Genomic DNA, 24,591 nt, shown 5'->3' on the forward strand with positions numbered 1-24,591 from the left:
CCAGAAAGACCAGATCGGGATGCCGTTCCTTTTCCTTCCGAACTGCAAGTGCCTAGAACGACCTTCCGCTCCACCTCAGACAGATAATATCCCACGACGCTCGCGATACAGTGTTGGTTCTCCTGCTGTTATTTTCTCTCCTCTTTCCTCATGGATAGATATGGACTGCTGTTTTCTTGCCATTGCTGCTCCTTCATGCTTGCAATTTTCAGATTTGATTGCTGCAGTTGGTAACTTTGTTCATACTGGTCCACTATATGTCTGCTGGTTGGGCATCCCCCTTCTGACAGGTTGATATAGTGACCCTTTATTTCATTTGACCTGGGTCTGCTTATTTGACAACCATATTGTGGATACTTATAGTAGCCTTTTATGCAGTCATTTTATGGAAGCAGGTTCTTTGCAACCTTTTGCCTATCTCATTGGATCAGTGTTATCCTGTATCCATCTTTTTTTAACCTTCCTCTCATTGTTAAAGATGGCCAGTGATTTGCATGTATCTGCCAAACCATCTTCTTTGGGCACTAAGCCTAAAAGAGCATTAAATGATTGTCAATATCCTATTTTATCATCACATAATCCTGTGTTAGACTCTATCTTAGATGAAGTACGTTTTTGCAATCTTTCATGGTTACCACCAATGGAAAATTGCAACAGATTAAGGATCGATGGATAGATATGGAAGGGAAGGCATTGGAGTGGGAACAACGTGTGGGAGACTTGCTAGACTGATCCACTAAAATTCCCATGCTGGAACAAGAAATCCAGAAGCTTAAGTTACATACTGAAGACCTTGAGAATCGTAATAGACAGAACAATCTGCGTCTTTATGGTCTTTCGGAAAAGATTGAGGGTCCTGATCTCCTGGTCTTCCTGAAGAAATTTTTATCAGACCTTCTGGATCTTCCCGCTACACCTCCACTGAAAATGCAATGTGCACATTGTTTGGGTTGTCTTCAACCTCATTCAACAAAACCACATGAAATACAATGCTCTTTCTGGAATTCACTGATTTGATGCGTGTCCTAAAGGTGGCTAAGCAAAAATGTTGGCTTATTTTGTGTGGTCATAATTTGTTTATATCCGAAGATGTTTCAAATGTAACCAACGCTCGTTGTGAAGAATTCTTAGCCCTTCGTCCTCAGATGAGACATTTGAATATTCAATACGGCATTCTTCATCCTTGTCTTTGCAAGACCACCTATGAAGGCACCTCACGATTGTTTGATGATCCGGTGAAGCTGAAAACTTTTTTGCAAACCATGGCAAATCATAAAATGGATATCACTCCTTAATATTCTCTAAAATGTTCACTTTTCTCAGAACTAGTTTTCTCTGTCCTCTCCTTTGACCTGTCCTCATATCTTGTTAATGTAATATTAATATTCCTATTAATTTCATTGCAACCTTCAATTTTATTTATTTATTTATTTTTCTCTTCTTTTCTCCATATCTCACTTTAAATTTTATGGCTACTCCTTTATAACTTTTATAGTTCCTTCTTTTCTCTGTCGCCGTTCTTGTTTTTGATGTAAGTATGACCCCAGCTTGCCCTCCAAACTCTGCAATTCAGATCTGGATCTTTATCCTTGATCTGTCCTTCTCTTTCCTTCATATTTATTTTTCCTTACCCCACATTCCTTTCTTTTAAATGTTTCTCCTCCTGGTTCCCTACTATTACAATTTTTCCTTAGCATGAGTGTTCTTTCTTTTCTTGATTCTCTTTCGCCTGCAATTATATCTCTTTTATGCTTTTTGATGGTTGTTAAATGGTATTTCTTTGTCCTCTTTATTGAGTTTGCAGCTTGTTGTTCCTGTTCTCATATGTCTCCCCTTACCCTACAACAGGTTTAACATTGTCTTGTGGAATGTACGTGGTCTTGGTCATCTCGTTAAGCGTAAAAAGGTACTTTCTCATTCATCCAAACTTAATGCACATGATACTTTTCTACAGGAAACTCACTGTAATGATGTGGAATCACTTAAGCTTAAACGTCAATGGGTTAGTCAGGTTATTTTGCTACTGCTGTTAATTGTTATGGTGGTGTTGTTGTTTTATTCCACAAGTCAGTGAATGTGCATATTTTATCAACAGAATGTGATTTGAATGGGTGATGGGTTTTGGTTGATGCCATTATATATAAAAAACTAGTCACTTTCTTCAACATCTATGGCCTGGTTAAATCTGATTGCAAATGTTGGCAAAATATTAAATGTTAATTATCTTCTACCCCTAATCCGAATATAATCGTAGAGGGTGATTTTAAGGATTGGTTAAACCCCTTTTTGGACAGAAAATGTAAAAGGTAAAATCAAGCCTGACAAATCTCACAAAGCCTTTCAATCCGCCATCTCCTGTTGCCCATTCTATAACGTATGGAGAACTTGTAATCCTGATGTATATGAATTCACATTTTTCTCTAATGTTCATCATACTATCTCCCCTCCATCCAATCCTCCGAAATTAGTTCTATTTGTATTTCTGACCAAGCCCCTGTGTTATCTACTTTTGATTTGTCTCTCAGTAATTGCAAGCAAGGCTAATTCATATCTCTTTGACCAAAACTTCATTTTAGAAGTCATTTCCTTCATTAATGAACTTTTTCATTTTAATTGCTCCATAGATACCTCTGTCCATAATAATTGGGATACTTTTAAGGCCTTCTTTAGAGCCCTTACTATTGCCTATTCCGCTAGAAGCAAAAAGGCGTTAAATACTGAATATCTATCAGCCCTTCAAAAGATAAAGCCTTTAGAACATAAGTACTTCTCTTCAAAATCCCCCTCAAGTTTACAAGATCTGATTAAATCTAAGTCTGCCCTGAACAAGATTGCTACAGTCCATGCTTGTAATAGTCTTCCTAAAATTAAGTAAATATCATGGAAGCCAAAATAAGGTGAGAAAAATGTTAGTCAATTATTTGAAAATCAATTCAGAATGAAAAACTATTGGCCCTATTCGTTCTGAGCAGAATAACAAATTATTATCCTCCGACTCTGAAATCGTGAATACCTTCCAATCTTATTATGAACTATTATATACAGAAGATACAACTCCCTCAGCAAAAGATTTTGAAACTTTTTTGGGGGGGAAAACACAAATCTCCTTCTACACCGAATATTTTCTTATCCCTTGAAGAGGATATATTGTACAGGAGATCACTGATGCCTATAAAGCTTTAAAAATGGCTAAAACCCCTGGCCTGGATGGTTTCTCCATTTAATTCCTCTCATCCTTTACTTCCGTTTTTGCCCCTAAATTACTGGAGCTTTTTAACTCATTTTTGTCTAATACTAAAGCAAATGGTTCCTTTTCGGAAGCCCTTATTATTATTATTCCCATACCAGACAAAGACACTACCTTTGGAAAAACCTTCGTCCTATCTCACTAATCAATTATGATTGTAAAATCTTTGCAAATATTTTAGCATCTTGTTTGGAGAATGTCATTCCACCCTGTCTTAAGCCTGACCAAACTGGTTTTATTAAGGGTAGACCTGCATTCGACATTGCCAGAATGTTTTCCAACATCCTTACCCTTGGGGAGAACTACTCCTCTGCTATAGCTGCCGACTCGCTTGATGCTGAAAAAGCTTTTGATCGTATAATTTGTCAATTTATGTTGTATGCTCTTCGATGGTTTGGTTTTGGTGATAAATATATCTCACTTTTCAAATTGTTATATATTGAACCACGTGCCTGTGTATTTGTTAATGGTTATTCTTCTCCCTATTTTTATCTACACAGCGGCACTAGACGGGGCTGTCCCCTTTCTCCATTACTTTTTCTTCTTTGTTTAGAACCCTTCCTTTAACGAATCAGATATAATCCTGGTATAACTGGTTTCAAATTCAATTCTCATGAAATGAAGCTCTCTGCTTATGCAGATGATATCTTCATTTATATGTCCAACCCTTCCAATTCCCTAGACCCTTTTATACAAGAGGTTGCCTTGAACTCAAGAGTCTCTGGATAAAAGTTACACTTCTCTAAAACTGAGATTTTACCACTAAACTCATCCTGTTATCGTTACATGTTTGACAAAACTAATTTCACCTGGTGTTCCAAAAAGATGAGATACATAGGAGTATGGTTTTCCTCAAATGTACCCGACACATTAGTTCACAATTTCACTGTCTTAAAACTTGAACTGCATAAGCTGTTATCATCCTGGTCTCCGTTATTTTTATCCTGGTGCAGCAGATTAGACACCATTAAAATGATGATCGTACCTCATGTTCTTTTATGCTCTAGATGTTACCCTTTAAAATCCCTAATTATTATTTCTCCCAGATTGATTCTATTTGTACTAAATTACTCTGAAACAATAAGCGTGTTCATTTTGCTTTATCTAAACTAATTTGAACTAAAATGGAGGGTGGTGTGCGTTTCCCTGATTTTAAGATATATCATACTGCTTTTTTAATCCGCCAATTTTATGCTACGTCTAAGGATTATCATGACTCTCCCATTTCAACATGGGTTGTTTTTGAACGTTCATTGTTGCATGATTTTTCCTTTCAAGATGTTTCTATTACTAAATGTACTTTCATTTCCAAATACCCAATTTTAAAGTACTCCTATCACGTATTACACACTCTTTATACCAAAGGATTTTACTTTTATCAATCTTTTCTGGCCTCTTCTTTCTGGAATAACCAATTTATCAAATTTTGCCATAAATCTTTTTATTTCAAACACAGGAAAGAGAAGGGTTATTTTTGATGTCCATCATTTGATAGTCAATAACTCCATAATACTATTCCCTCAACAACAAGAAAAAAATGGTCTATCCGACTCTTACATTCAACAGTACAACCTATTATTTCCTGTACTTCAAGCCTTTCTATTAAACAATACTTTTAAATCTAATGTAACTTCTGTCATCCCTAAGTCACCCTTATTTAATATCTCTATGGATACTACTCCAAGAGCTTCCTTTATATATAAAACTATGTTTTCCCCTACTGCTATAAGTAATAAATCCGCTATTGAACTGTTGTGGGAACATGATTTATCTCCATCACTTTCTATTCATTAATGGGATCATATGTGGCAAAAACCTTTAAGACCTCCAAAGATGCTAATATTACTCAATCCTTATACTTTACATATAATAGAGTGGTTGTAACTCTCCAATTTCTTCATAAAATTGGCTCTTCTATCTCTCCCTTGTGTTGGTCATGTCTCTCCTCTGATGGTACATTGACACACCTATTTTATTATTGTCCTGAAGTACTTGAATTTTGGAAAGTTATATGGTCTAAATGTTTATTGGTTTTCTCATGTAATAGTCCACTCTCTATTCACAATATTGTTTGGGGAACTTTATCTGCTGAGTTTGACCATCTTCCTTGAAAAACTATTTTATTTGAACTTTTTATTGCTCTTGCCTTTAAAGTTATATTAACTTGTTGGAAAGATAACTCTAAACGATCGTTTTGATATGGTGGAACTTAATTTGTGATGAACTTAGACGAGCTTCTGTTTCTTCTTCTTCGATATCTCAAAAGATCAAATCTGAGTTATTATGGTTACATTTTACTAATTTTCTATCCTCACACTCATCCTTCTCCTTATGCTTTTGTCTTTCTTCATCTATCACTCTTTTTTCTTTCTCCTCTCTTTCCTCTTTTCCCCTTTCCATCTTCTCTCTCCCCTTTTATCAAAAAACAACTGAATAAATTATGCACTTATGCTATATAAAATATGTAGTATTTTTATGCTTTTATTCTTATTGTTTTCTTCTTCTTAATAGTTTTTAATGGAATTATACTTTTCTGATGTTATTAAGGGTTCTCTTGTTTAAATGTATTTGTTAATTTTGTAATTTTGTTAATTTCTCACACCTCTTTTAATCAGTATATCATTCATCACTATGTTTAATATTCCCAATAAAAAATATTTAAAAAATATAAACGTATGTACAGACCTATCCCCGCACAGAGGTGTTTAGGATCCTCATCTAAAACGAAGCCCACACTGGACTGGGCTTTGGTGGTTGTGGACTATAAACGTATGGAAGGATCACTGAAAGAATATCGACTACCAAAATATCGACTACCCAAAATATCGAGGAAAAAATATCTACAGCAAAAATATCGAGTTTGTATGTACAAACAGGTAAGTACAAAAATATCGAGTACAAAATATCGTTTACAAAAATATAGTTGTAAAAAATATCGTATTTACTAAAAACAGTGTTAAATTAAATTAATATTAATAATTAATTACTAAAATATACTTAAAATTACTTAAATTAACTTATAATAATTAAATAATTAATGAAAGTTAAATACATATTTTTTTATTTCATATTTATTAAACATATATATATAGTAATAAAATATAATAAAATAATACCCAAAAACTGAAAACTGACCCTGAACCCTAAAAATACCCCTTTACCCAAAAACTGAAAACTGACTCTGAACCCTAAAAATACCCCTTTACCCAAAAACTGAAAACTGACCCTGAACCCTAAAAATACCCCTTTACCCAAAAACTGAAAACTGACCCTGAACCCTAAAAATACCCCTTTACCCAAAAACTGAAAACTGACTCTGAACCCTAAAAATACCCCTTTACCCAAAAACTGAAAACTGACCCTGAACCCTAAAAATACCCCTTTACCCAAAAACTGAAAACTGACCCTGAACCCTAAAAATACCCCTTTACCCAAAAACTGAAAACTGACCCTGAACCCTAAAAATACCCCTTTACCCAAAAACCCAAAACTGACCCTGAACCCTAAAAATACCCCTTTACCCAAAAACCCAAAACTGACCCTGAACCCTAAAAATAAAAACATTTTTTTTTACTATCTATAGTATATACTTACATATTTTCACTTTCGATATTATTTACAGTCGATATTACTGCACTTACCTTAAAAACGATATTTTGGCTGTCGATATTCTGTCCGGTCGATATTTTGTCCAAACGATATTTTTTCCTCGATATTCTGTCCAGACGATATTTTGGAGTCGATATTATGTCTGTGCACCGTATGTACAGACCTATCCCCTACACACAGGTGTTTAGGATCCTCATTTAACTTTGAAGCCCTCACTGGGCTGGGCTTTGGTGGGTGTGGACTATAAACTTATGTACAGACCTATCCCCTGCACACAGGTGTTTAGGATCCCCATCTTACATGAAGCCCTCTTTGGACTGGGCTTTGGTGGGTGTGGACTATGAACCTATCTAGAGACCTCCCTTCTGCAGTGACGTCAGCACTGAACGTGCGCTCACTCGGAAGTGACGAGCGCCACGGGAAAAAAGGGTCAGTTTTATAAGAACAAATTAATATTGGCCAGTAATTAGATAAATAAAGATCTGATCTTCCAGGGCTTTGGCAGGTAGACCTGCACCTGACCTTCACCTGGAGACAGGCCTCCCTGGCTGCATCACAGGCTGGTACATACAATCTGCTGGGGCAAGAGGGGGAGTTGGTGAGGGGTGGGCGCCCCCTACAGACAGTGCACACACAGGGGCTCTAATGAGAGACTCTACCCTCTTGGCTGCTGAATGAGGGGGAAAAGGTGATAAAGTTCTGAACCCCAAGCACACCTCACCTGGCACTAGGTATACATAGGTGGTTGAACAAGATCAGACACCTGAGGAAGGAGGGGCTGATGCTGTTGGAGTAGGAGAGGTGACATGGGCCTGAGGCACCTAAAACATCATTTGCACTCCACCACCTCTAGAAACATGTGTCACAGCACTCAACACTGGTTCTGCATATGTGTGACATTCCCTGACACTGGCTCTATATACATGTGTGACAGCATTTGACACCTGTGCACCGGCTCTATGTGTATCAGTGTGAGAGCACCTGCACTTCTCACACTGACTCTAAGTGTGTGTGTGTGGGTGTGAAAGCACCTGACACCTCTGGCACTAGCTCTATTTCTAGATGACAGCACCTGACACCTCTGGCATTGACTATGTGTGTGTGACAGCACTTGAAACTTCTGGCACTGACTCTACATGTGTGTTGCAGTACCTGACACCTCTGGCACTTGCTCTATGTGTGTGTGCGTGTCTGTGTATGTGTGTCTGTGAGCCACTACCTGACACCTCTGGCACTGAATATATGTGTGTGTGTTTGTGACAGCACCTAACACCTCTCGCACTGGATCTATGTGTGTGACAGCACCTTACTCCTCTGGTACTGGCTCTATGATTGTGTGCGACAGCACCTGACACCTCTTACCACTGGCTCTATGTGCTGGTGTGTGAGACAGCACCTTACTCTTCTGGCACTGGCTCTACGTGTGTGACAGCACTTGACACCTCTGGCACTGGATATACACCTGTGTGTGTATATGACAGCACCTGACAATTAATCAATCTGTCACTGGATCGAAGTATGTGTGTGACAGTACCTGACACCTCTGGCACTGGCTATTTGTGTGTGGCACTGGTTCTACATGTGCGTGTGTGTGTGACAGGTTGGCACTGGCTCTACGTCTGTGTGACAGCACCTGACACCTCTGGCACTGGCTCTGGCTCTGTATGTATGTGTGTGTGACAGCGTAGGCACTGGCTCTACATGTGTGTGACAGCACCGGACACCTCTGGCACTGGCTCTATGTGTGTGTGACAGCACCTGACACCTCTGGCACTGGCTCTAGGTGTGTGTGACAGCACCTGACATATCTGCCACTGGCTCTACATGTGTGTGACAGCACCTGAAACCCCTGGCACTGGCTCTATGTGTGGGTGTGTGTGACAGCACCTAACACCTCTGGCACTGGTTTTACTTGTGTGTGTGACAGTACCTGACACCTCTGACACTGGCTCTAGGTCTGTGTGTGTGACAGCACTTGACACCTCTGGCACAAGCTCTATTTGTGTGTGTGTGTGTGACAGCACCTGACACCTCTCGCACTGGATCTATGTGTGTGACAGCACCTGACTCCTCTGGTACTGGCTCTATGATTGTGTGCGACAGCACCTGACACCTCTTACCACTGGCTCTATGTGTGGGTGTGTGAGACAACACCTTACTCTTCTGGCACTGGCTCTACGTGTGTGACAGCACTTGACACCTCTGGCACTGGATATACACCTGTGTGTGTATATGACAGCACCTGACAATCAATCAATCTGGCACTGGCTCGAAATGTGTGTGTGACAGCACCTGACACCTCTGGCACTGGCTATTTGTGTGTGGCACTGGTTCTAAATGTGCGTGTGTGTGTGACAGGTTGGCACTGGCTCTACATCTGTGTGACAGCACCTGACACCTCTGGCACTGGCTCTGGCTCTGTATGTGTAAACGTGTGTGTGGGTGTGGGACAGCGTAGGCACTGGCTCTACGTGTGTGTGACAGCACCGGACACCTCTGGCACTGGCTCTATGTGTATGTGACAGCACCTGACACCTCTGGCACTGGCTCTAGGTGTGTGTGACAGCACCTGACATATCTGGCACTGGCTCTACATGTGTGTGACAGCACCTGAAACCTCTGACAATTGCTCTATGTGTGTGTGTGTTTGACAGCACCTGACACCTCTGGCACTGGTTTTACTTGTGTGTGTGACAGTACCTGACACCTCTGACACTGGCTCTAGATCTGTGTGTGTGACAGCACTTGACACCTCTGGCACGAGCTCTATGTGTGTGTGTGTGTGACAGCACCTGACACTTCTGATGCTGGCTCTATGTGGGTGCGTGACAGTACCTGACACCACTGGCTCTAGGTGTGTGGGACAGCACCCGACATGTCTGCACTGACTCTACATGTGTGTGACAGCACATGACACCTCTGGCACTGACTCTATGTGTGTGTGTGTGTGTGTGTGTGAAAGAGAGAGCACCTGACACCTCTGGCACTGGCTCTACACGTGTGTGTGACAGTACCTGACACCTCTGGCACTGGCTCTATGTGTGTGTGACAGCACCTGCCACCTCTGGCACTGGCTCTAGGTGTGTGTGTGTGTGTGACAGCACCGGACACCTCTGGCACTGGCTCTACATTTGTGTGTGACAGCACATGACACCTCTGGCACTGGCTCTACATTTGTGTGTGACAGCACATGACATCTCTAGCACTGGTTTTAAGTGTGTGACAGCATCTACCACCTGATACCTCTGGCACTGGATCTATGTGTGTGTGTGTGTGTGTGTGTGTGACAACACCAGACACCTCTGGCACTGGTTCTAGGTATGTGTGTGACAGCACCTGATACCTCTGGCACTGGCTCTATGTGTGTGTATGTGACAGCACCAGACACCTCTGACACTGGCTCTAGGTGTGTGTGGGACAGCATCAGACACCTCTGACACTGGCTCTAGGTGAGTGGGGGACAGCACCTGACACCTCTGGCACTGGCTCTACATGAGTGTGTGACAGTACCTGACACCTCTTGCACTGGCTCTATGTGTGTGTGTGTGTGTATGACAGCACCTGACATGTCTTTGCACTAGCTCTAAATGTATGTGTGACAACACCTGACACCTCTTTCACTGGCTTATGTGTGTGTCTGTGTGACAGTACCTGTCACCTCTGGCACTGGCTCCATGTGTGTGTGGGACAGCACCAGACACCTCTGACACTGGCTCTATGTGTGTGTGTGTGTGACAGCACCTGACACGCCTGGCACTGGCTCTACCTGTGTGTGTGACAGCACCTGAAACCTCTGACAATGGCTCTATGTGTGTGTGTGTGTGACAGCACCTGACACCTCTGGCACTGGTTTTACTTGTGTGTGTGACAGTACCTGACACCTCTGACACTGGCTCTAGATCTGTGTGTGTGACAGCACTTGACACCTCTGGCACGAGCTCTATGTGTGTGTGTGTGTGTGACAGCACCTGACACTTCTGATGCTGGCTCTATGTGGGTGCGTGCCAGTACCTGACACCACTGGCTCTAGGTGTGTGTGACAGCACCTGACATGTCTGGCACTGACTCTACATGTGTGTGACAGCACATGACAACTCTGGCACTGACTCTATGTGTGTGTGTGTGTGTGTGAGAGAGAGAGAGAGCCCCTGACACCTCTGCACTGGCTCTACCTGTGTGTGTGACAGTACCTGACACCTCTGGCACTGGCTCTATGTGTGTGTGACAGCACCTGCCACCTCTGGCACTGGCTCTAGGTGTGTGTGTGTGTGTGTGACAGCACCGTACACCTCTGGCACTGGCTCTACATTTGTGTGTGACAGCACATGACACCTCTGGCACTGGCTCTACATTTGTGTGTGACAGCACATGACATCTCTAGCACTGGTTTTAAGTGTGTGACAGCATCTACCACCTCTGAGACTGGCTCTACGTGTGTGTGTGTGTGTATATGTGACAGCACCTGATACCTCTGGCACTGGATCTATGTGTGTGTGTGTGTGTAACAGCACCAGACACCTCTGGCACTGGTTCTAGGTATGTGTGTGACAGCACCTGATACCTCTGGCACTGGCTCTATGTGTGTGTATGTGACAGCACCAGACACCTCTGGCACTGGCTCTAGGTGTGTGTGTGCCAGCACCTGATATCTCTGTCACTTGCTCTACATGTGTGTGTGACAGCACCTGATACCTCTATTACTGGCTCTATGTGTGTGTGTGTGTGTGTGTGACAGCACTTGACAACTCTAGCACTGACTTTACATGTGTGCGTAACAGCACCTGACACCTCCGGCACTGGCTCTATGTGTGTGTGACAGCACCTGACACCTCATGCACTGGCTTTATGTGTGTGTGTAACATCACCTAACACCTCAGGCACTGGCTTTACGTGTTTGTGTGACAGCACCTGACAACTCTGGCACTCGCTCTAGGTGTGTGTGACAGCACCTGACACCTCTGGCACTGGCTCTATGTGTGTGTGTGTGTGACAGTATCTGACACCTACGGGACTGGCTCTACTTGCATGTGTGTATGTGTGACAGGACCTGACACCTCTGGCACTGACTTCACATGTGTGCGTAACAGCACCTGAAACATCTGGCACAGGCTCTATGTGTGTTTGTGGCAGCATCTGACACCTCAGGCACTGTCTTTACATGTGTGTGTGACATCACCTAACATCTCAGGCACTGGCTTTACATGTGTGTGTGTGACAGCACCTGACAACTCTGGCACTGGCTCTAGGTGTGTGTGACAGCATCTGACAACTCTGGCATTCGCTCTAGGTGTGTCTGGACAGCACCTGACACCTCTGGCACTGGCTCTACATGTGTGTGTGTGTGTGTGTGTGTGTGACAGGACTTGACACCTCAGGCACTGACTCTATGTGTGTGTGTGTGTGTGTGTGTGTGTGTGTGTGTGTGTGTGTGACAGAACCTGCCACCTCTGGCACTGGCTCCATGTGTGTGTGTGACAGCACTAGACACCTCTGACACTGGCTCTAGGTGTGTGTGGGACAGCACCAGACGCCTCTGACCCTGGCTCTAGGTGTGTGTGGGACAGCACCTGACACCTCTGGCACTGGCTCTACATGAGTGTGTGACAGCACCTGACACCTCTGGCACTGGCTCTATGTGTGTGTGTGTGTGTGTGTGTGTGACAGCACCTGGCATGTCTGGCACTGGCTCTACATGTGTGTGTGTGTGACAGCACCTGACACCTCTATCGCTGGCTCTATGTGTGTGTGTGTGTGACAGTACCTGACACCTCTGGCACTGGCTCTACATGACTGTGTGGCAGCACCTGACACCTCTGGCACTGGATCTATGTGTGTGTGACTACCTGATTTGTCTGGCACTGGCTGTATGTGTGTGTGTGTGTGTGTGTGTGTGTGTGTGTGTGTGTGTGTGTGTGTGTGTGACAGTACCTGACACCTCTGGCACTGGCTCTAGGTGTTTGTGTGTGTTTGTGTGTGTGGAACAGCACCTGACACCTCTGGCACTGGCTCTCTATGTGTGTGTGTTAGTGAGTGTGTATGTGAGTGTGTGTGACAGCACCTGACACCTCTGGCACTGGCTCTAGGTGTTTGTGTGTGTGGGACGGCACCTGACACCTCCGGCACTGGCTCTATATTTGTGTGTGACAGCACATGACACCTCTGGCACTGGCTCCAAGTGTGTGACAGCACCTGACACCTCTGACACTGGCTTTACGTGTGTGTGTGTGTGTGTGTGTGTGTGTGTGTGACAGCACCTGATACCTCTGGCACTGGATCTATGTGTGTATTTGTGACAGCACCAGACACCTCTGGCACTGGCTCTAGGTATGTGTGTGACAGCACCTGATACCTCTGGCACCGGCTCTATGTGTGTGACAGCACCAGACACCTCTGGCACTGGCTCTAGCTGTGTGTGTGCCAGCACCTGATACCTCTGGCACTGGCTCTACATATGTGTGTGACAGCACCTGATACCTCTGGCACTGGCTCTACATATGTGCGTGACAGCACCTGACACCTCTGGCATTGACTTTACATGTGTGCGTAACAGCACTTGACACCTCTGGCACTAGCTCTATGTGTGTGTGGCAGCAACTGACACCTCAGGCACTGGCTTTACATGTGTTTGTGACATCACCTGACAACTCAGGCACCGGCTTAACGTGTGTGTCTGACAGCACCTTACACCTCTGACACTGGCTCTAGGTGTGTGTGACAGCACCTGACAACTCTGGCACTAGCTCTACGTTTGTGTGTGACAGCATCTGACAACTCTGGCACTGGCTCTAGGCGTGCGTGACAGCACCTGACACCTCTGGCCCTGGCTCTACGTGTGTGTGTGTATTTGTTTGTGGGTGTATGACAGTACCTGACACCTCTGGCACTAGCTCTATGTGTGTGTGTGTGACAGAACCTGACACCTCTGGCACTGGCTCCATGTGTGTGTTTGACAGCACCAGACACCTCTGACACTGGCTCTAGGTGTGTGTGGGACAGCACCTGATACCTCTGGTGCTGGCTCTACATGTGTGTGTGACAGCACCTGACACCTCTGGCACTGGCTCTACATGAGTGTGTGACAGCACCTGACACCTCTGGCACTGGCTCTATGTGTGTGTGTGTGCTTGTGTGTGTGACAGCATCTGACACCTCTGGCACTGGCTTTACGTGTGTGCATAACAGCACTTGACACATCGGGCACTAGTTCTATGTGTGTGTGTGACAGCATCTGACACCTCAGGCACTGGCTTTACGTGTGTGCGTGAGAGCACCTGACACCTCTAGCACTGGCTCTATGTGTGTGTGTGTGTGACAGCACCTGACACCTCTAGCACTGGCTCTATGTGTGTGTTACAGCACCTGACACCTCTGACACTGGCTCTATGTGTTTGTGTGACAACACCTGACACCTCCTGCACAGGTGTGTGTGTGTATGTGTGTGTGTGTGTACGAGTATGAGTGTGTGCACCTGACACCTCTGACACTGACTTTAAGACCAATCTCCAACCTAATGCACTTTATGAGAGTAGGAGACTTACCGGTCAGTGCAGCCAAGGCCACCACCACCAGGAGTAAAAGTGCACAGACAGCACAGAGCACGAGCAGCACTCGGGAGGATACAGTCTCTGTAAGAGAGGAGACAGCACAAGGGGTCAGAGAAGCTTCTGGTCACAAGATGCAGTGAGAGGATCTCTACAGGATAGGTGGGTGATGGGCCTGTACAGGCCAGGGCAGGTACAGGGGTCAGCTGGGTATCTGTTACTAGCAGCACTTGGGAGGAATTCATCCTAATAACTGGACCTATATAGTGTCTGACGTCATATGTGAACTTCAGACACCTGTAGGCTTCTAGTCGCTCAAGAGATGGGCTTTCAGTACTGCAAGGCATAGAGAATATGACTCTACAGGCTAGGACAGTGTCAAGATTTAAAGCTTCTGTCCTTTACGCAGAGAACCTGGAACCTCTAATATCTGACACCACAAGGTGGACTCAACTCCCCCGCTTCTTGGCGCTAGAAATGAGGCTACCGGCGCAGGTTTTTCCGCCGGAAGCACAGTTGTGGCTTTACCATGTAGGGATCACTAAAGGTTTGCTCAGAAATAACCAACTTTTCTGCTAAAGAGGCCTTAAAAAATGAACTTTTTTTTTAACACTATTTTATTGAATTTGAAATCCGGGTTGCTAGTGAGATGTATTCTCAGACTCATCTCATGAAATGACTCCTCAGCAGTAAAACACGTACTGGGGTGACATTCATGCAGACATCACAGCTCATGCTCCCTTCTGCTCCTCAGTTTGATGATCAGATAAAAGTGAATACATTCTTTAATTTTAGGTCAAGCCTAGTGCAGCGCGCATGCGCTGCTCTAGGAAAACGACCTCTTGAAATCGCTCTGGACTTCCGGCCTAAGGCTTGCGCTTACGAGCAACATGAGCGCGCGCACTCCACTGCAGCTGCATTCCTCGCTCGTGTTGCTCATGAGCGCAAGGCTTAGACCGGAAGTCCAGCGACCAACATGAGCGCGCGTGCCACTACAGCTGCATTCCTCGCTCCTTTTGCTCATAATTGCAAGGCTTAGACCAGAATTCCAGAGGACGCTGCAGTGCTTCCACCTTCGCTGCTGCATGGCCGCGCTTGTGTTTTTTTTTATTTCACAAACATTTTTATAGGGAGTTTCAACAAAAGAAAAACATTACATACAGTTCGGTAACAAATGAAGACTAAAATCAGACTGTGAATCATAAGAAAATACAAGATCATGGTATAATGATAACAAATAATAGAAAGCAGATAATAAAAAGGTAAATCAGGCATATTGATGCAGTTGGTCATCGACTCTTGGAGGCATTGTTTCAGATATAGTAATCCACACACACAGCCATTCGAGAGAGGTGTGGGGGTGCGCAAGTGGTAGGTAGGTGCGCTTTAGGGCCAACAAGTGTGGGTTGTAGTCAGTGGGGCATTCCTGAGTGTAGGTGTGGGTTCCCGGGGAGGGGTTCAGCCCCAGAAACTAGAGCGCAGCGCGTGTGATCATGGGGGTTTATGAAGGCTAAAGTAGTTGTCTAGGGAGGTCCACATTTTCCTGTGAGGGTGGCGCCAAGGGGTGTTCATGAGTGATATGTTGTCAGCGCCTCTTAAATTGGATCCCCAACTAAGCCAATGTGGGAAGGATGCCTTACGGGTGTCCTTCATATTGTTCAGGATTATCTTAACAGCAGCAGTGAGTAGGAGGCCAAGCAAGGCCTTGTCGTCATCATTAATTGCTGTAGCTTTGGTAAATCCGAATACCTGGGTGGAAAATTCTCGTGGTAGGGAGATGGAGAACACCTTAGCAATGAACTAATTCTATCCCAATAGCCTGTAACGCACGCGCATTTAAAAATGAAGTGTTCGAGATCACCTCCCTCCTCAGTGCAGTTCCAGCATATGTCGTCGTCCCTAATGTTGTGCAAGAAGAGGCGTTTGGGGGTCCGGTCCAAAAGGCTTTGTGGAGGAGCCAGAGTTTAGTCTGGGAGAGAGTAGGGCTAACTTTGTGACGTGTGGTGGATTCCCACGTTCTGGCCCACTCCACCTCTGAGATTGATGTAGAGGAGTGTGATTCCCAAAATAGTCATAATGGTTCAGTGAGGTTGGACTGTTGCGGGCTCATCAGCTTATATAGTTTAGAGACTTGGTGGCCTAGCCTATTGAGGGTAGCTAGATAGCCAGGGAGGGATGGTGTGTTGTTGCTAAGTTTCGCTTTGGAGATTGCCACCTTGACGTTCAGGAAGTTGTAAAACTCTTTTTCACTAAGGCCATATCTATCCCGCACTTGAGCAAAGGAGAGTGGTCTGGAATCGTTAAATAGTGAGGTGTGGGAAGAATATCCCTCTTGCAACCAAGGTTGCATTGTGTAGCGGTTTTCCTTTGTATGTCAATGTGGAAATGTGCCATAGAGATTCCCATTTTGACGGTTTGAACTGGTGCGGCAGATGCTTGCTTACTTTTAGGAGGGCTGCTTTTGTATTTTTAAAAATGGGACCTGAACAGATGGAGGAGCGCAGTGCAATGGCAAGGAAGGATGTGGGATCAAGGAACTGGAGGAGGGCCCTTTCTATGGTGAGCCAAACTGGGGTGTATCCTGGTTGTGGCGCCAGCCAATGTGAGCCCTGTTTGGCGAGAAAGGCAGTCTGGTAGACTTTGAAGTTCGCTAGGTTAACCCCACCTTGGGTTTTATCAAGGCGTCTTTTTTTTCTTATTCTGGCTCTTTTCCCCTTCCATGAGAAGGTGGATATCAGTGTGTCCAATTTGTGGTGAAAGTCCCCAGAGAGGGTGAGGGGCAGCATAGTGATGAGGTAATTGACCAAGGGGGAAATCATCATTTTGACGGTTTCAACCCGTCCCCACCAGGTGATAAAGCGAGGAGACCAGCCTTCTAGGAGCCGTTTAATTTTGTCTAGGGTAGTGGCCTCGTTGTGGCGAAGTGTCTCAAGCAAGGAGTCCACAAATCCAATTCCTAAGCATTTTTTAAAGCTACTTTGCCATGTGAGGCCAGAGTCGCCTAGGACTTCTCTGGTGGTATGTACATTAAGAGTTTTGAACTCCGATTTGTCCCGGTTCAATTTGAAACTGGAAAGGGCTGAGTACCTATCAATTGACGTCATAAGGACTTTTATGGAGTTCTCAGGGTCCTCCGTTGCAATTAAAATGTCATCGGCCTATGCCGCTAGTTTCACCTGAGTGTCACCAAAATTCACTCCTTATTGCGCTTAATGTCAGTCAGGAGGGGTTCAAGGGCCAGGAGCAACAATGCAGGGGAGAGGGGGCAACCTTGTCTAGTGCCTTGGTACAAACGGAATCAATTGGAGAAGGTGCCATTAATGGCGATTCTGGTGGATGGCGAAGAGTAGAGGGTCATAACCATATTAATATACGAGGGACCTAAGTTGAAGGAGTGCATGCAATGTTGTAGGAAGGCCCAAGAAACTTTGTCGAAAACTTTTTCGGCGTCTAGAGTTATGGCCACCATTGGAGCGGGGGAGGTCTTGGCTTTCTCTAGGATATGACACAATAAACAAATTATATTCAATCAAATTAAATGAAACCTCTCTGAAAACAACCGAAATTCACAGCTTTTATACAGTAAAAGTCACAATTACAACATAGCGGAATTACTTCATTCCGTATGCGTTTCAATACATGCTAAAAACAAGTGAGGAGTGACTGTTGGTGAACAAAAGTGAATAGTGCAGTGTTATTCAGTGACACTTATATACAACTTTATACAGTATTGTACACAGGAGGGGGGGGGGAGGAGGAAGGTTATTAATTTAGAGGTCAGAGTTCCGAGTTAATGCTCCAAGGAAGCAGATGGTTACTGTGCCCGTTCCTGGAGGTTACTTGACCAAAGTAGTACGTCGACGTTTCGACCCTGATGTGCCCCAGTTGGTGGTCACGGCGGGTCTTTAACAAGACAATGGTGGGTAGGGGCGGGAGGAGGGACCTAGAAAGGCAAGGAAAGAAGTTTCAGAGAGGTGTGGAGCTAGGTTTTATCTAAATTGATTGGTGTGAGTACCTCATACTCACAGGTGGTTCTGGACTCATAGGCGGAAGAAATCACACCCTGTGGAAAAGCCGGGAGGTCAATCTAGGGAGAAGGTATGCGTAATGAATACCAGTATCAATTGTGGTATCAATGATAGGCAATTCATGCACGTAACTAAGTTGGTTCTGAGTAGAATAAAGCATGCATGACCCCCATTCAATTTGTGGAACCTAAAGAATAAGTGAAATGAACCATTAAAGTTAATCTGTGGATTCAGTTCCAAGTAAAGTGGGGTGAGCACTAGTGGACCCACTGTAGTTATGCAGTCTGAGATGGCAAAAACGTGATGAGACCCACATTCCTTGAAGTCAGTACAGCGTGTACAAAACCGGCGCTCATCGCGGGTGAGTAGAGCACTCGCAGTGTAATGACAGATAGGCTAAGTGCTGTGTGACTCAGCGCAAAACGCTCGTAGAGATTGTAACAACCACCAGTGCCTAAGCGAAAATGCCAACTACTTGTGACAAAGCGGGGTAAAGAGCACTCACGGTGCGCTCTTGGACAGGGGGGAACAGACTTACCCTGAATCAATTGGTATATGTGCCTTCAATGCAAAAGCCGAGCGCCGTCTGGTCTGTCATGCAGGAACTCAATCGCGGAAGGCGCCGAGCTCGAGGACGTTATGCACGTCGGTAACCTAGCAACGCCGTAGCATTGACTAGGTGCGTCATGACAGCAGCAGAATACAAGGGCGTCATAGGCTGGAAGTCACGCTCCCCTGGGTTGCTAGGCAACTCAAATGCGTCTATGTAACGAGCAGGGGAAATATCGATTGAAAAGTTGTGCGTGAAGACTCTATGGTAATACGAAGTTAAAATGGACTCGAGTGTAGCGTCCATACCAAGGGCAACGTAGATACCTAGGGGGTAGAGCTCAAGGATTTAGAAGCTCTATGGTACTGAAGTGATAAGTGTATGCACAGGGCAAGGGAGTGGAACCAAACTTAGCGTTACAAACATATGAAAACTTATTTATACAGAAAAAAGTACATATCAAGTGGGGTGGAACCAAACTTAGCGTTACAAACATATGAAAACTTATTGATATAGACAAAAGTACATATCAAGTGCAATATGTAATGGTACCTCATGCAATTCATGAATAACATTCCAAACAAGAGGAGCGAAATTCCAAGGTTAGTACATTCTCTCTCACAATTGTCATTGATGGGGATAAGAACAAAGGCTTTTCATCAGTGGGCGAAAGGAAGGGAAATACATTATCTCTCACAATTGTCATTGGGGGTAAAAGAACAGGAGCTTTTCATCAATGGGCAACGGGAAATTACATTATCTTAAGATTATAATAGGCCCATTTGTTTCGAGATCTCTTCATGTTCGTTTTATCCCTGACTCACAGAGTTCAAAATATGGATCCATTTACACTCCTTTCTATTGAGCACAGAGGTTAAGCAGCATCCTCGTGGATTTGCATTGATTTTTTCCAATATGCGCCAGCGCATACTGTCCGGATCATGGTTCTGGCTGACAAAATTATCCACCATGGGGGCTCCCTGGGTCTTACAGCGGATTCTACTCATATGTTGTAATATACGAGCCTTAACCTTCTGTGTTGTTTGGCCCACATATGGTTTTTCACATGGGCATAAAATGACGTATATGACATTAGAGCTGTTGCAATTTGTCAAGGTAGGCAATGTGTATGTCTTGTTGTTGTGAGTGAATGAAAGTCCATCAATGCACAGGGTACATGCTTTGCATGTGCTGCATTTGAAGTGTCCTTTCACAGGGGGCAGGCCCAGATGGTCACGGAGAGTCACTGGTTTAGGAGGTTGTAAGAATGCTTTTACCACATTGTCCTTTATGTTACGCCCTCTCTTAAAAGCAAATAAAGGACTTTCGTTCATGTTGAGCTCGGACGCCACCAGGTTCCAGTATTTCTTTATGGTTTTCTTCATGATGTTGCTCCTAGAGTGGAAAGTAGTGACACAGACCAGGTTAGGGGATGCCTCTTTCTGTTCTTTCGGAGCGAGTAGATCCTCTCTAGGGTAGTACCAGGCTCTCTTTTTAGCACGTTTGAGTAACCCCGACGGGTAACCACGTTCACGTAGGCGATTGGTGAGTATCTCGCACTCCTTGAAAAAGTCTGTTTTTTTTTGTGCAGTTACGTCTCATCCGTAAGTATTGCCCGAAGGGCAAGTAGTCGCGTAAATTACGCGGGTGATGAGAGTCATATTTCAGGAGGGTATTTCTCTCCGTTGACTTTCTGTAGAGGTCACAGAGTATTAGTCCGTCTTCAACTTTAAACAGTAAATCAAGAAATGCGATGCTTTTTTAAATCATAGCTTATGGTGAACTGAATATCATTACACCTTGAGTCCAGCCAGAGGAAGAAGTCGTTTAGATCAGCTTCTGTGCCTGTCCAGATCATGATCACGTCATCAATATATCTTTTCCATATTGATATCGAATTGACATATGGATTTTCTTCTGTATATAGATGTTGTTTCTCATATCGGTCCATGTATGAATTTGCTAGGCTCGGGGCATAAGTCGCGCCCATAGCCACCCCTTTACATTGCAGGTAGAATTGTTGTTGAAAGATGAAGTAGTTGCGTTTCATCGCAATCTCCAAGAGGTTGATTAGAAAATCAGTAGGTATCCAATGTGGCGCCGGACGTTTATCCAGCATACTCTGTATAACAATGATTGCCTCATCTTGGGGTATAGATGTATAATGAGAGGCAACATCCAGTGTTACCATGAACTGAGTAGCTTCATCATATGGTTGACCTTCCAGTAATTGGATGATATGCATTGAATCCCTCACATAGGATTTTGTTTCAGATATCAGTGGTTGGAGAAAATGATCAACAAATTGGTTCACAGGTTCCAATATGGATCCACAACCTGATATAATCGGTCTTCCTGGTGGTAGGGATGCGGGGTTCCTTTTTGATTAAAAAATCTCTTTCAGGGTGACTCAGGAAGCCTTTATTGACGCCATCGTCAACTAGAGTCTCAATCAGTGTTCTGATGCTTGATGTGGGATCTCTCGCGGTTAGTTGGTAGCTTTCCTTTACATCAAGTTGACGTTTGATTTCAGCTACATAGTCTTCAGTGTTTTGTAACACTACTGCTCCGCCCTTATCGGCAGCCTTGACGATGATAGAGGTATTACTGCCGAGGTTTTTCAAAGCAAAATTCTCCTCCTTTGTGATATTATATTTGATGTAGTGTCTTTCTTCTAGACTCGTCATCACCTCGTGCATGACTATTTGTTCGAAAGCCAATATTCTTTGGCTCATACAGTAGGACCCGGGGGTGAAGGTCGAGGGTGGTTTAAATGGAGTGGCTGTTGTTTTTGGGATATAGTCATTTTTGCCAAAATGGTATTTCAGCCTTATCTTGCGGAAGAATTTTTGTAATTCCAGTTTTGTTGTGAAAGCATCAGGTCTGTGGGTGGGAACAAATGAGAGTCCTTTGCTTAGAACACTTCTTTCTGCAGCCGAAATATGGTGGTTAGATAGATTGATGATGGGATCTGTAGGGGAGGTAGTTGCCGGTGTTTGATCAGAGGAGTGCTGTGCCGGGTTGTTCTGGATAGCTTCCCCCATCGTCACATCGGGTAACTCAGTAAACGCTAGGGTTGATTCTCTTCTGATTCCCTCACGGGTTTACATCATGAAGAAAACCGTAAAAGAAATACTGGAACCTGGTGGCGTCCGAGCTCAACATGAACGAAAGTCCTTTATTTGCTTTTAGGAGAGGGCGTAACATAAAGGACAATGTGGTAAAAGCATTCTTAGAACCTCCTAAACCAGTGACTCTCCGTGACCATCTGGGCCTGCCCCCTGTGAAAGGACACTTCAAATGCAGCACATGCAAAGCATGTACCCTGTGCATTGATGGACCGTCATTCACTCACAACAACAAGACATACACATTGCCTACCTTGACAAATTGCAACAGCTCTAATGTCATATACGTCATTTTATGCCCATGTGAAAAACCATATGTGGGCCAAACAACACAGAAGGTTAAGGCTCGTATATTAAAACATATGAGTAGAATCCGCTGTAAGACCCAGGGAGCCCCCATGGTGGATCATTTTGTCAGCCAGAACTATGATCCGGACAGTATGCGCTGGCGCATATTGGAAAAAATCAATGCAAATCCACGAGGAGGCTGCTTAACCTCTGTGCTCAATAGAAAGGAGTGTAAATGGATCCATATTTTGAACTCTGTGAGTCAGGGATTAAACAAACATGAAGAGATCTCTAAACAAATGGGCCTATTATAATCTTAAGATAATGTAATTTCCCGTTGCCCATTGATGAAAAGCCCCTGTTCTTTTCCCCCCAATGACAATTGTGAGAGATAATGTATTTCCCTTCCTTTCGCCACCTGATGAAAAGCCTTTGTTCTTATCCCCATCAATGACAATTGTGAGAGAGAATGTACTAACCTTGCAATTTCGCTCCTCTTGTTTGGAATGTTATTCATGAATTGTACGAGGTACCATTACATATTGCACTTGATATATACTTTTGTCTATATAAATAAGTTTTCATATGTTTGTAACGCTAAGTTTGGTTCCACCCCACTTGATATGTACTTTTTTCTGTATAAATAAGTTTTCATATGTTTGTAACGCTAAGTTTGGTTCCACCCCCCTTGCCCTGTGCATACACTTAGCACTCCAGTACCATTGAGCTTCTAAATCCTTGAGCTCTACCCCCTAGGTATCTACGTTGCCCTTGGTATGGACGCTACACTCGAGTCCATTTTAACTTCGTATTACCATAAAGTCTTCGCGCACAACTTTTCAATCGATATTTCCCCTGCTCGTTACATAGACGCATTTGAGTTGCCTAGCAACCCAGGGGAGCGTGACTTCAAGCCTATGACACCCTTGTATTCTGCTGCTGTCATGACGCACCTAGTCAATGCTACGGCGTTGCTAGGTTACCGACGTGCATAACGTCCTCGAGCTCGGCGCCTTCCACGATTGAGTTCCTGCATGACAGACCAGACGGCGCTCGGCTTTTGCATTGAAGGCACATATACCAATTGATTCAGGGTAAGTCTGTTCCCCCCTGTCCAAGAGCGCACCGTGAGTGCTCTTTACCCCGCTTTGTCACAAGTAGTTGGCATTTTCGCTTAGGCACTGGTGGTTGTTGCAATCTCTACGAGCGTTTTGCGCTGAGTCGCACAGCACTTAGCCTATCTGTAATTACACTGCGAGTGCTCTACTCACCCGCGATGAGCGCCGGTTTTGTACACGCTGTACTGACTTCAAGGAATGTGGGTCTCATCACGTTTTTGCCATCTCAGACTGCATAACTACAGTGGGTCCACTAGTGCTCACCCCACTTTACTTGGAACTGAATCCACAGATTAACTTTAATGGTTCATTTCACTTATTCTTTAGGTTCCACAAATTGAATGGGGGTCATGCATGCTTTATTCTACTCAGAACCAACTTAGTTACGTGCATGAATTGCCTATCATTGATACCACAATTGATACTGGTATTCATTACGCATACCTTCTCCCTAGATTGACCTCCCGGCTTTCCCACAGGGTGTGATTTCTTCCGCCTACGAGTCCAGAACCACCTGTGAGTATGAGGTACTCACACCAATCAATTTAGATAAAACCTAGCTCCACACCTCTCTGAAACTTCTTTCCTTGCCTTTCTAGGCCCCCCCGCCCCTACCCACCATTGTCTTGATAAAGACCCGCTGTGACCACCAACTGGGGCACATCAGGGTCGAAACGTCGACGTACTACTTTGGTCAAGTAACCTCCAGGAACGGGCACAGTAACCATCTGCTTCCTTGGAGCATTAACTCGGAACTCTGACCTCTAAATCAATAACCTTCCTCCTTCCCCCCCCTCCTGTGTACAATACTGTATAAAGTTGTATATAAGTGTCACTGAATAACACTGCACTATTCACTTTTGTTCACCAACAGTCACTCCTCACTTGTTTTTAGCATTTATTGAAACGCATACGGAATGAAGTAATTCCGCTATGTTGTAATTGTGACTTTTACTGTATAAAAGCTGTGAATTTCGGTTGTTTTCAGAGAGGTTTCATTTAATTTGATTGAATATAATTTGTTTATTGTGTCATGAGCTAATATTGCCTTTCTTCGAAGTAATGCATTCTGCTACCCAACA

General features: G+C 44.2%; 1 protein-coding gene across 1 annotated transcript in view; it reads right to left on the bottom strand.

The window, feature by feature from the left end:
* Nucleotides 1–24,591, bottom strand: part of LOC144828312 (uncharacterized) — a 168,282-nt gene that overhangs the window by 68,316 nt on the left and 75,375 nt on the right. Inside the window, exon 2 of the mRNA XM_078686400.1 lies at nucleotides 14,395–14,481. Within this exon, the coding sequence (XP_078542526.1) occupies nucleotides 14,395–14,481 (87 nt within the window). The remainder of the gene's footprint in view (nucleotides 1–14,394; nucleotides 14,482–24,591) is intronic.

This window comes from Lissotriton helveticus, chromosome 4_1, assembly GCF_964261635.1.
Source record: "Lissotriton helveticus chromosome 4_1, aLisHel1.1, whole genome shotgun sequence".
Taxonomy (NCBI): domain Eukaryota; kingdom Metazoa; phylum Chordata; class Amphibia; order Caudata; family Salamandridae; genus Lissotriton; species Lissotriton helveticus.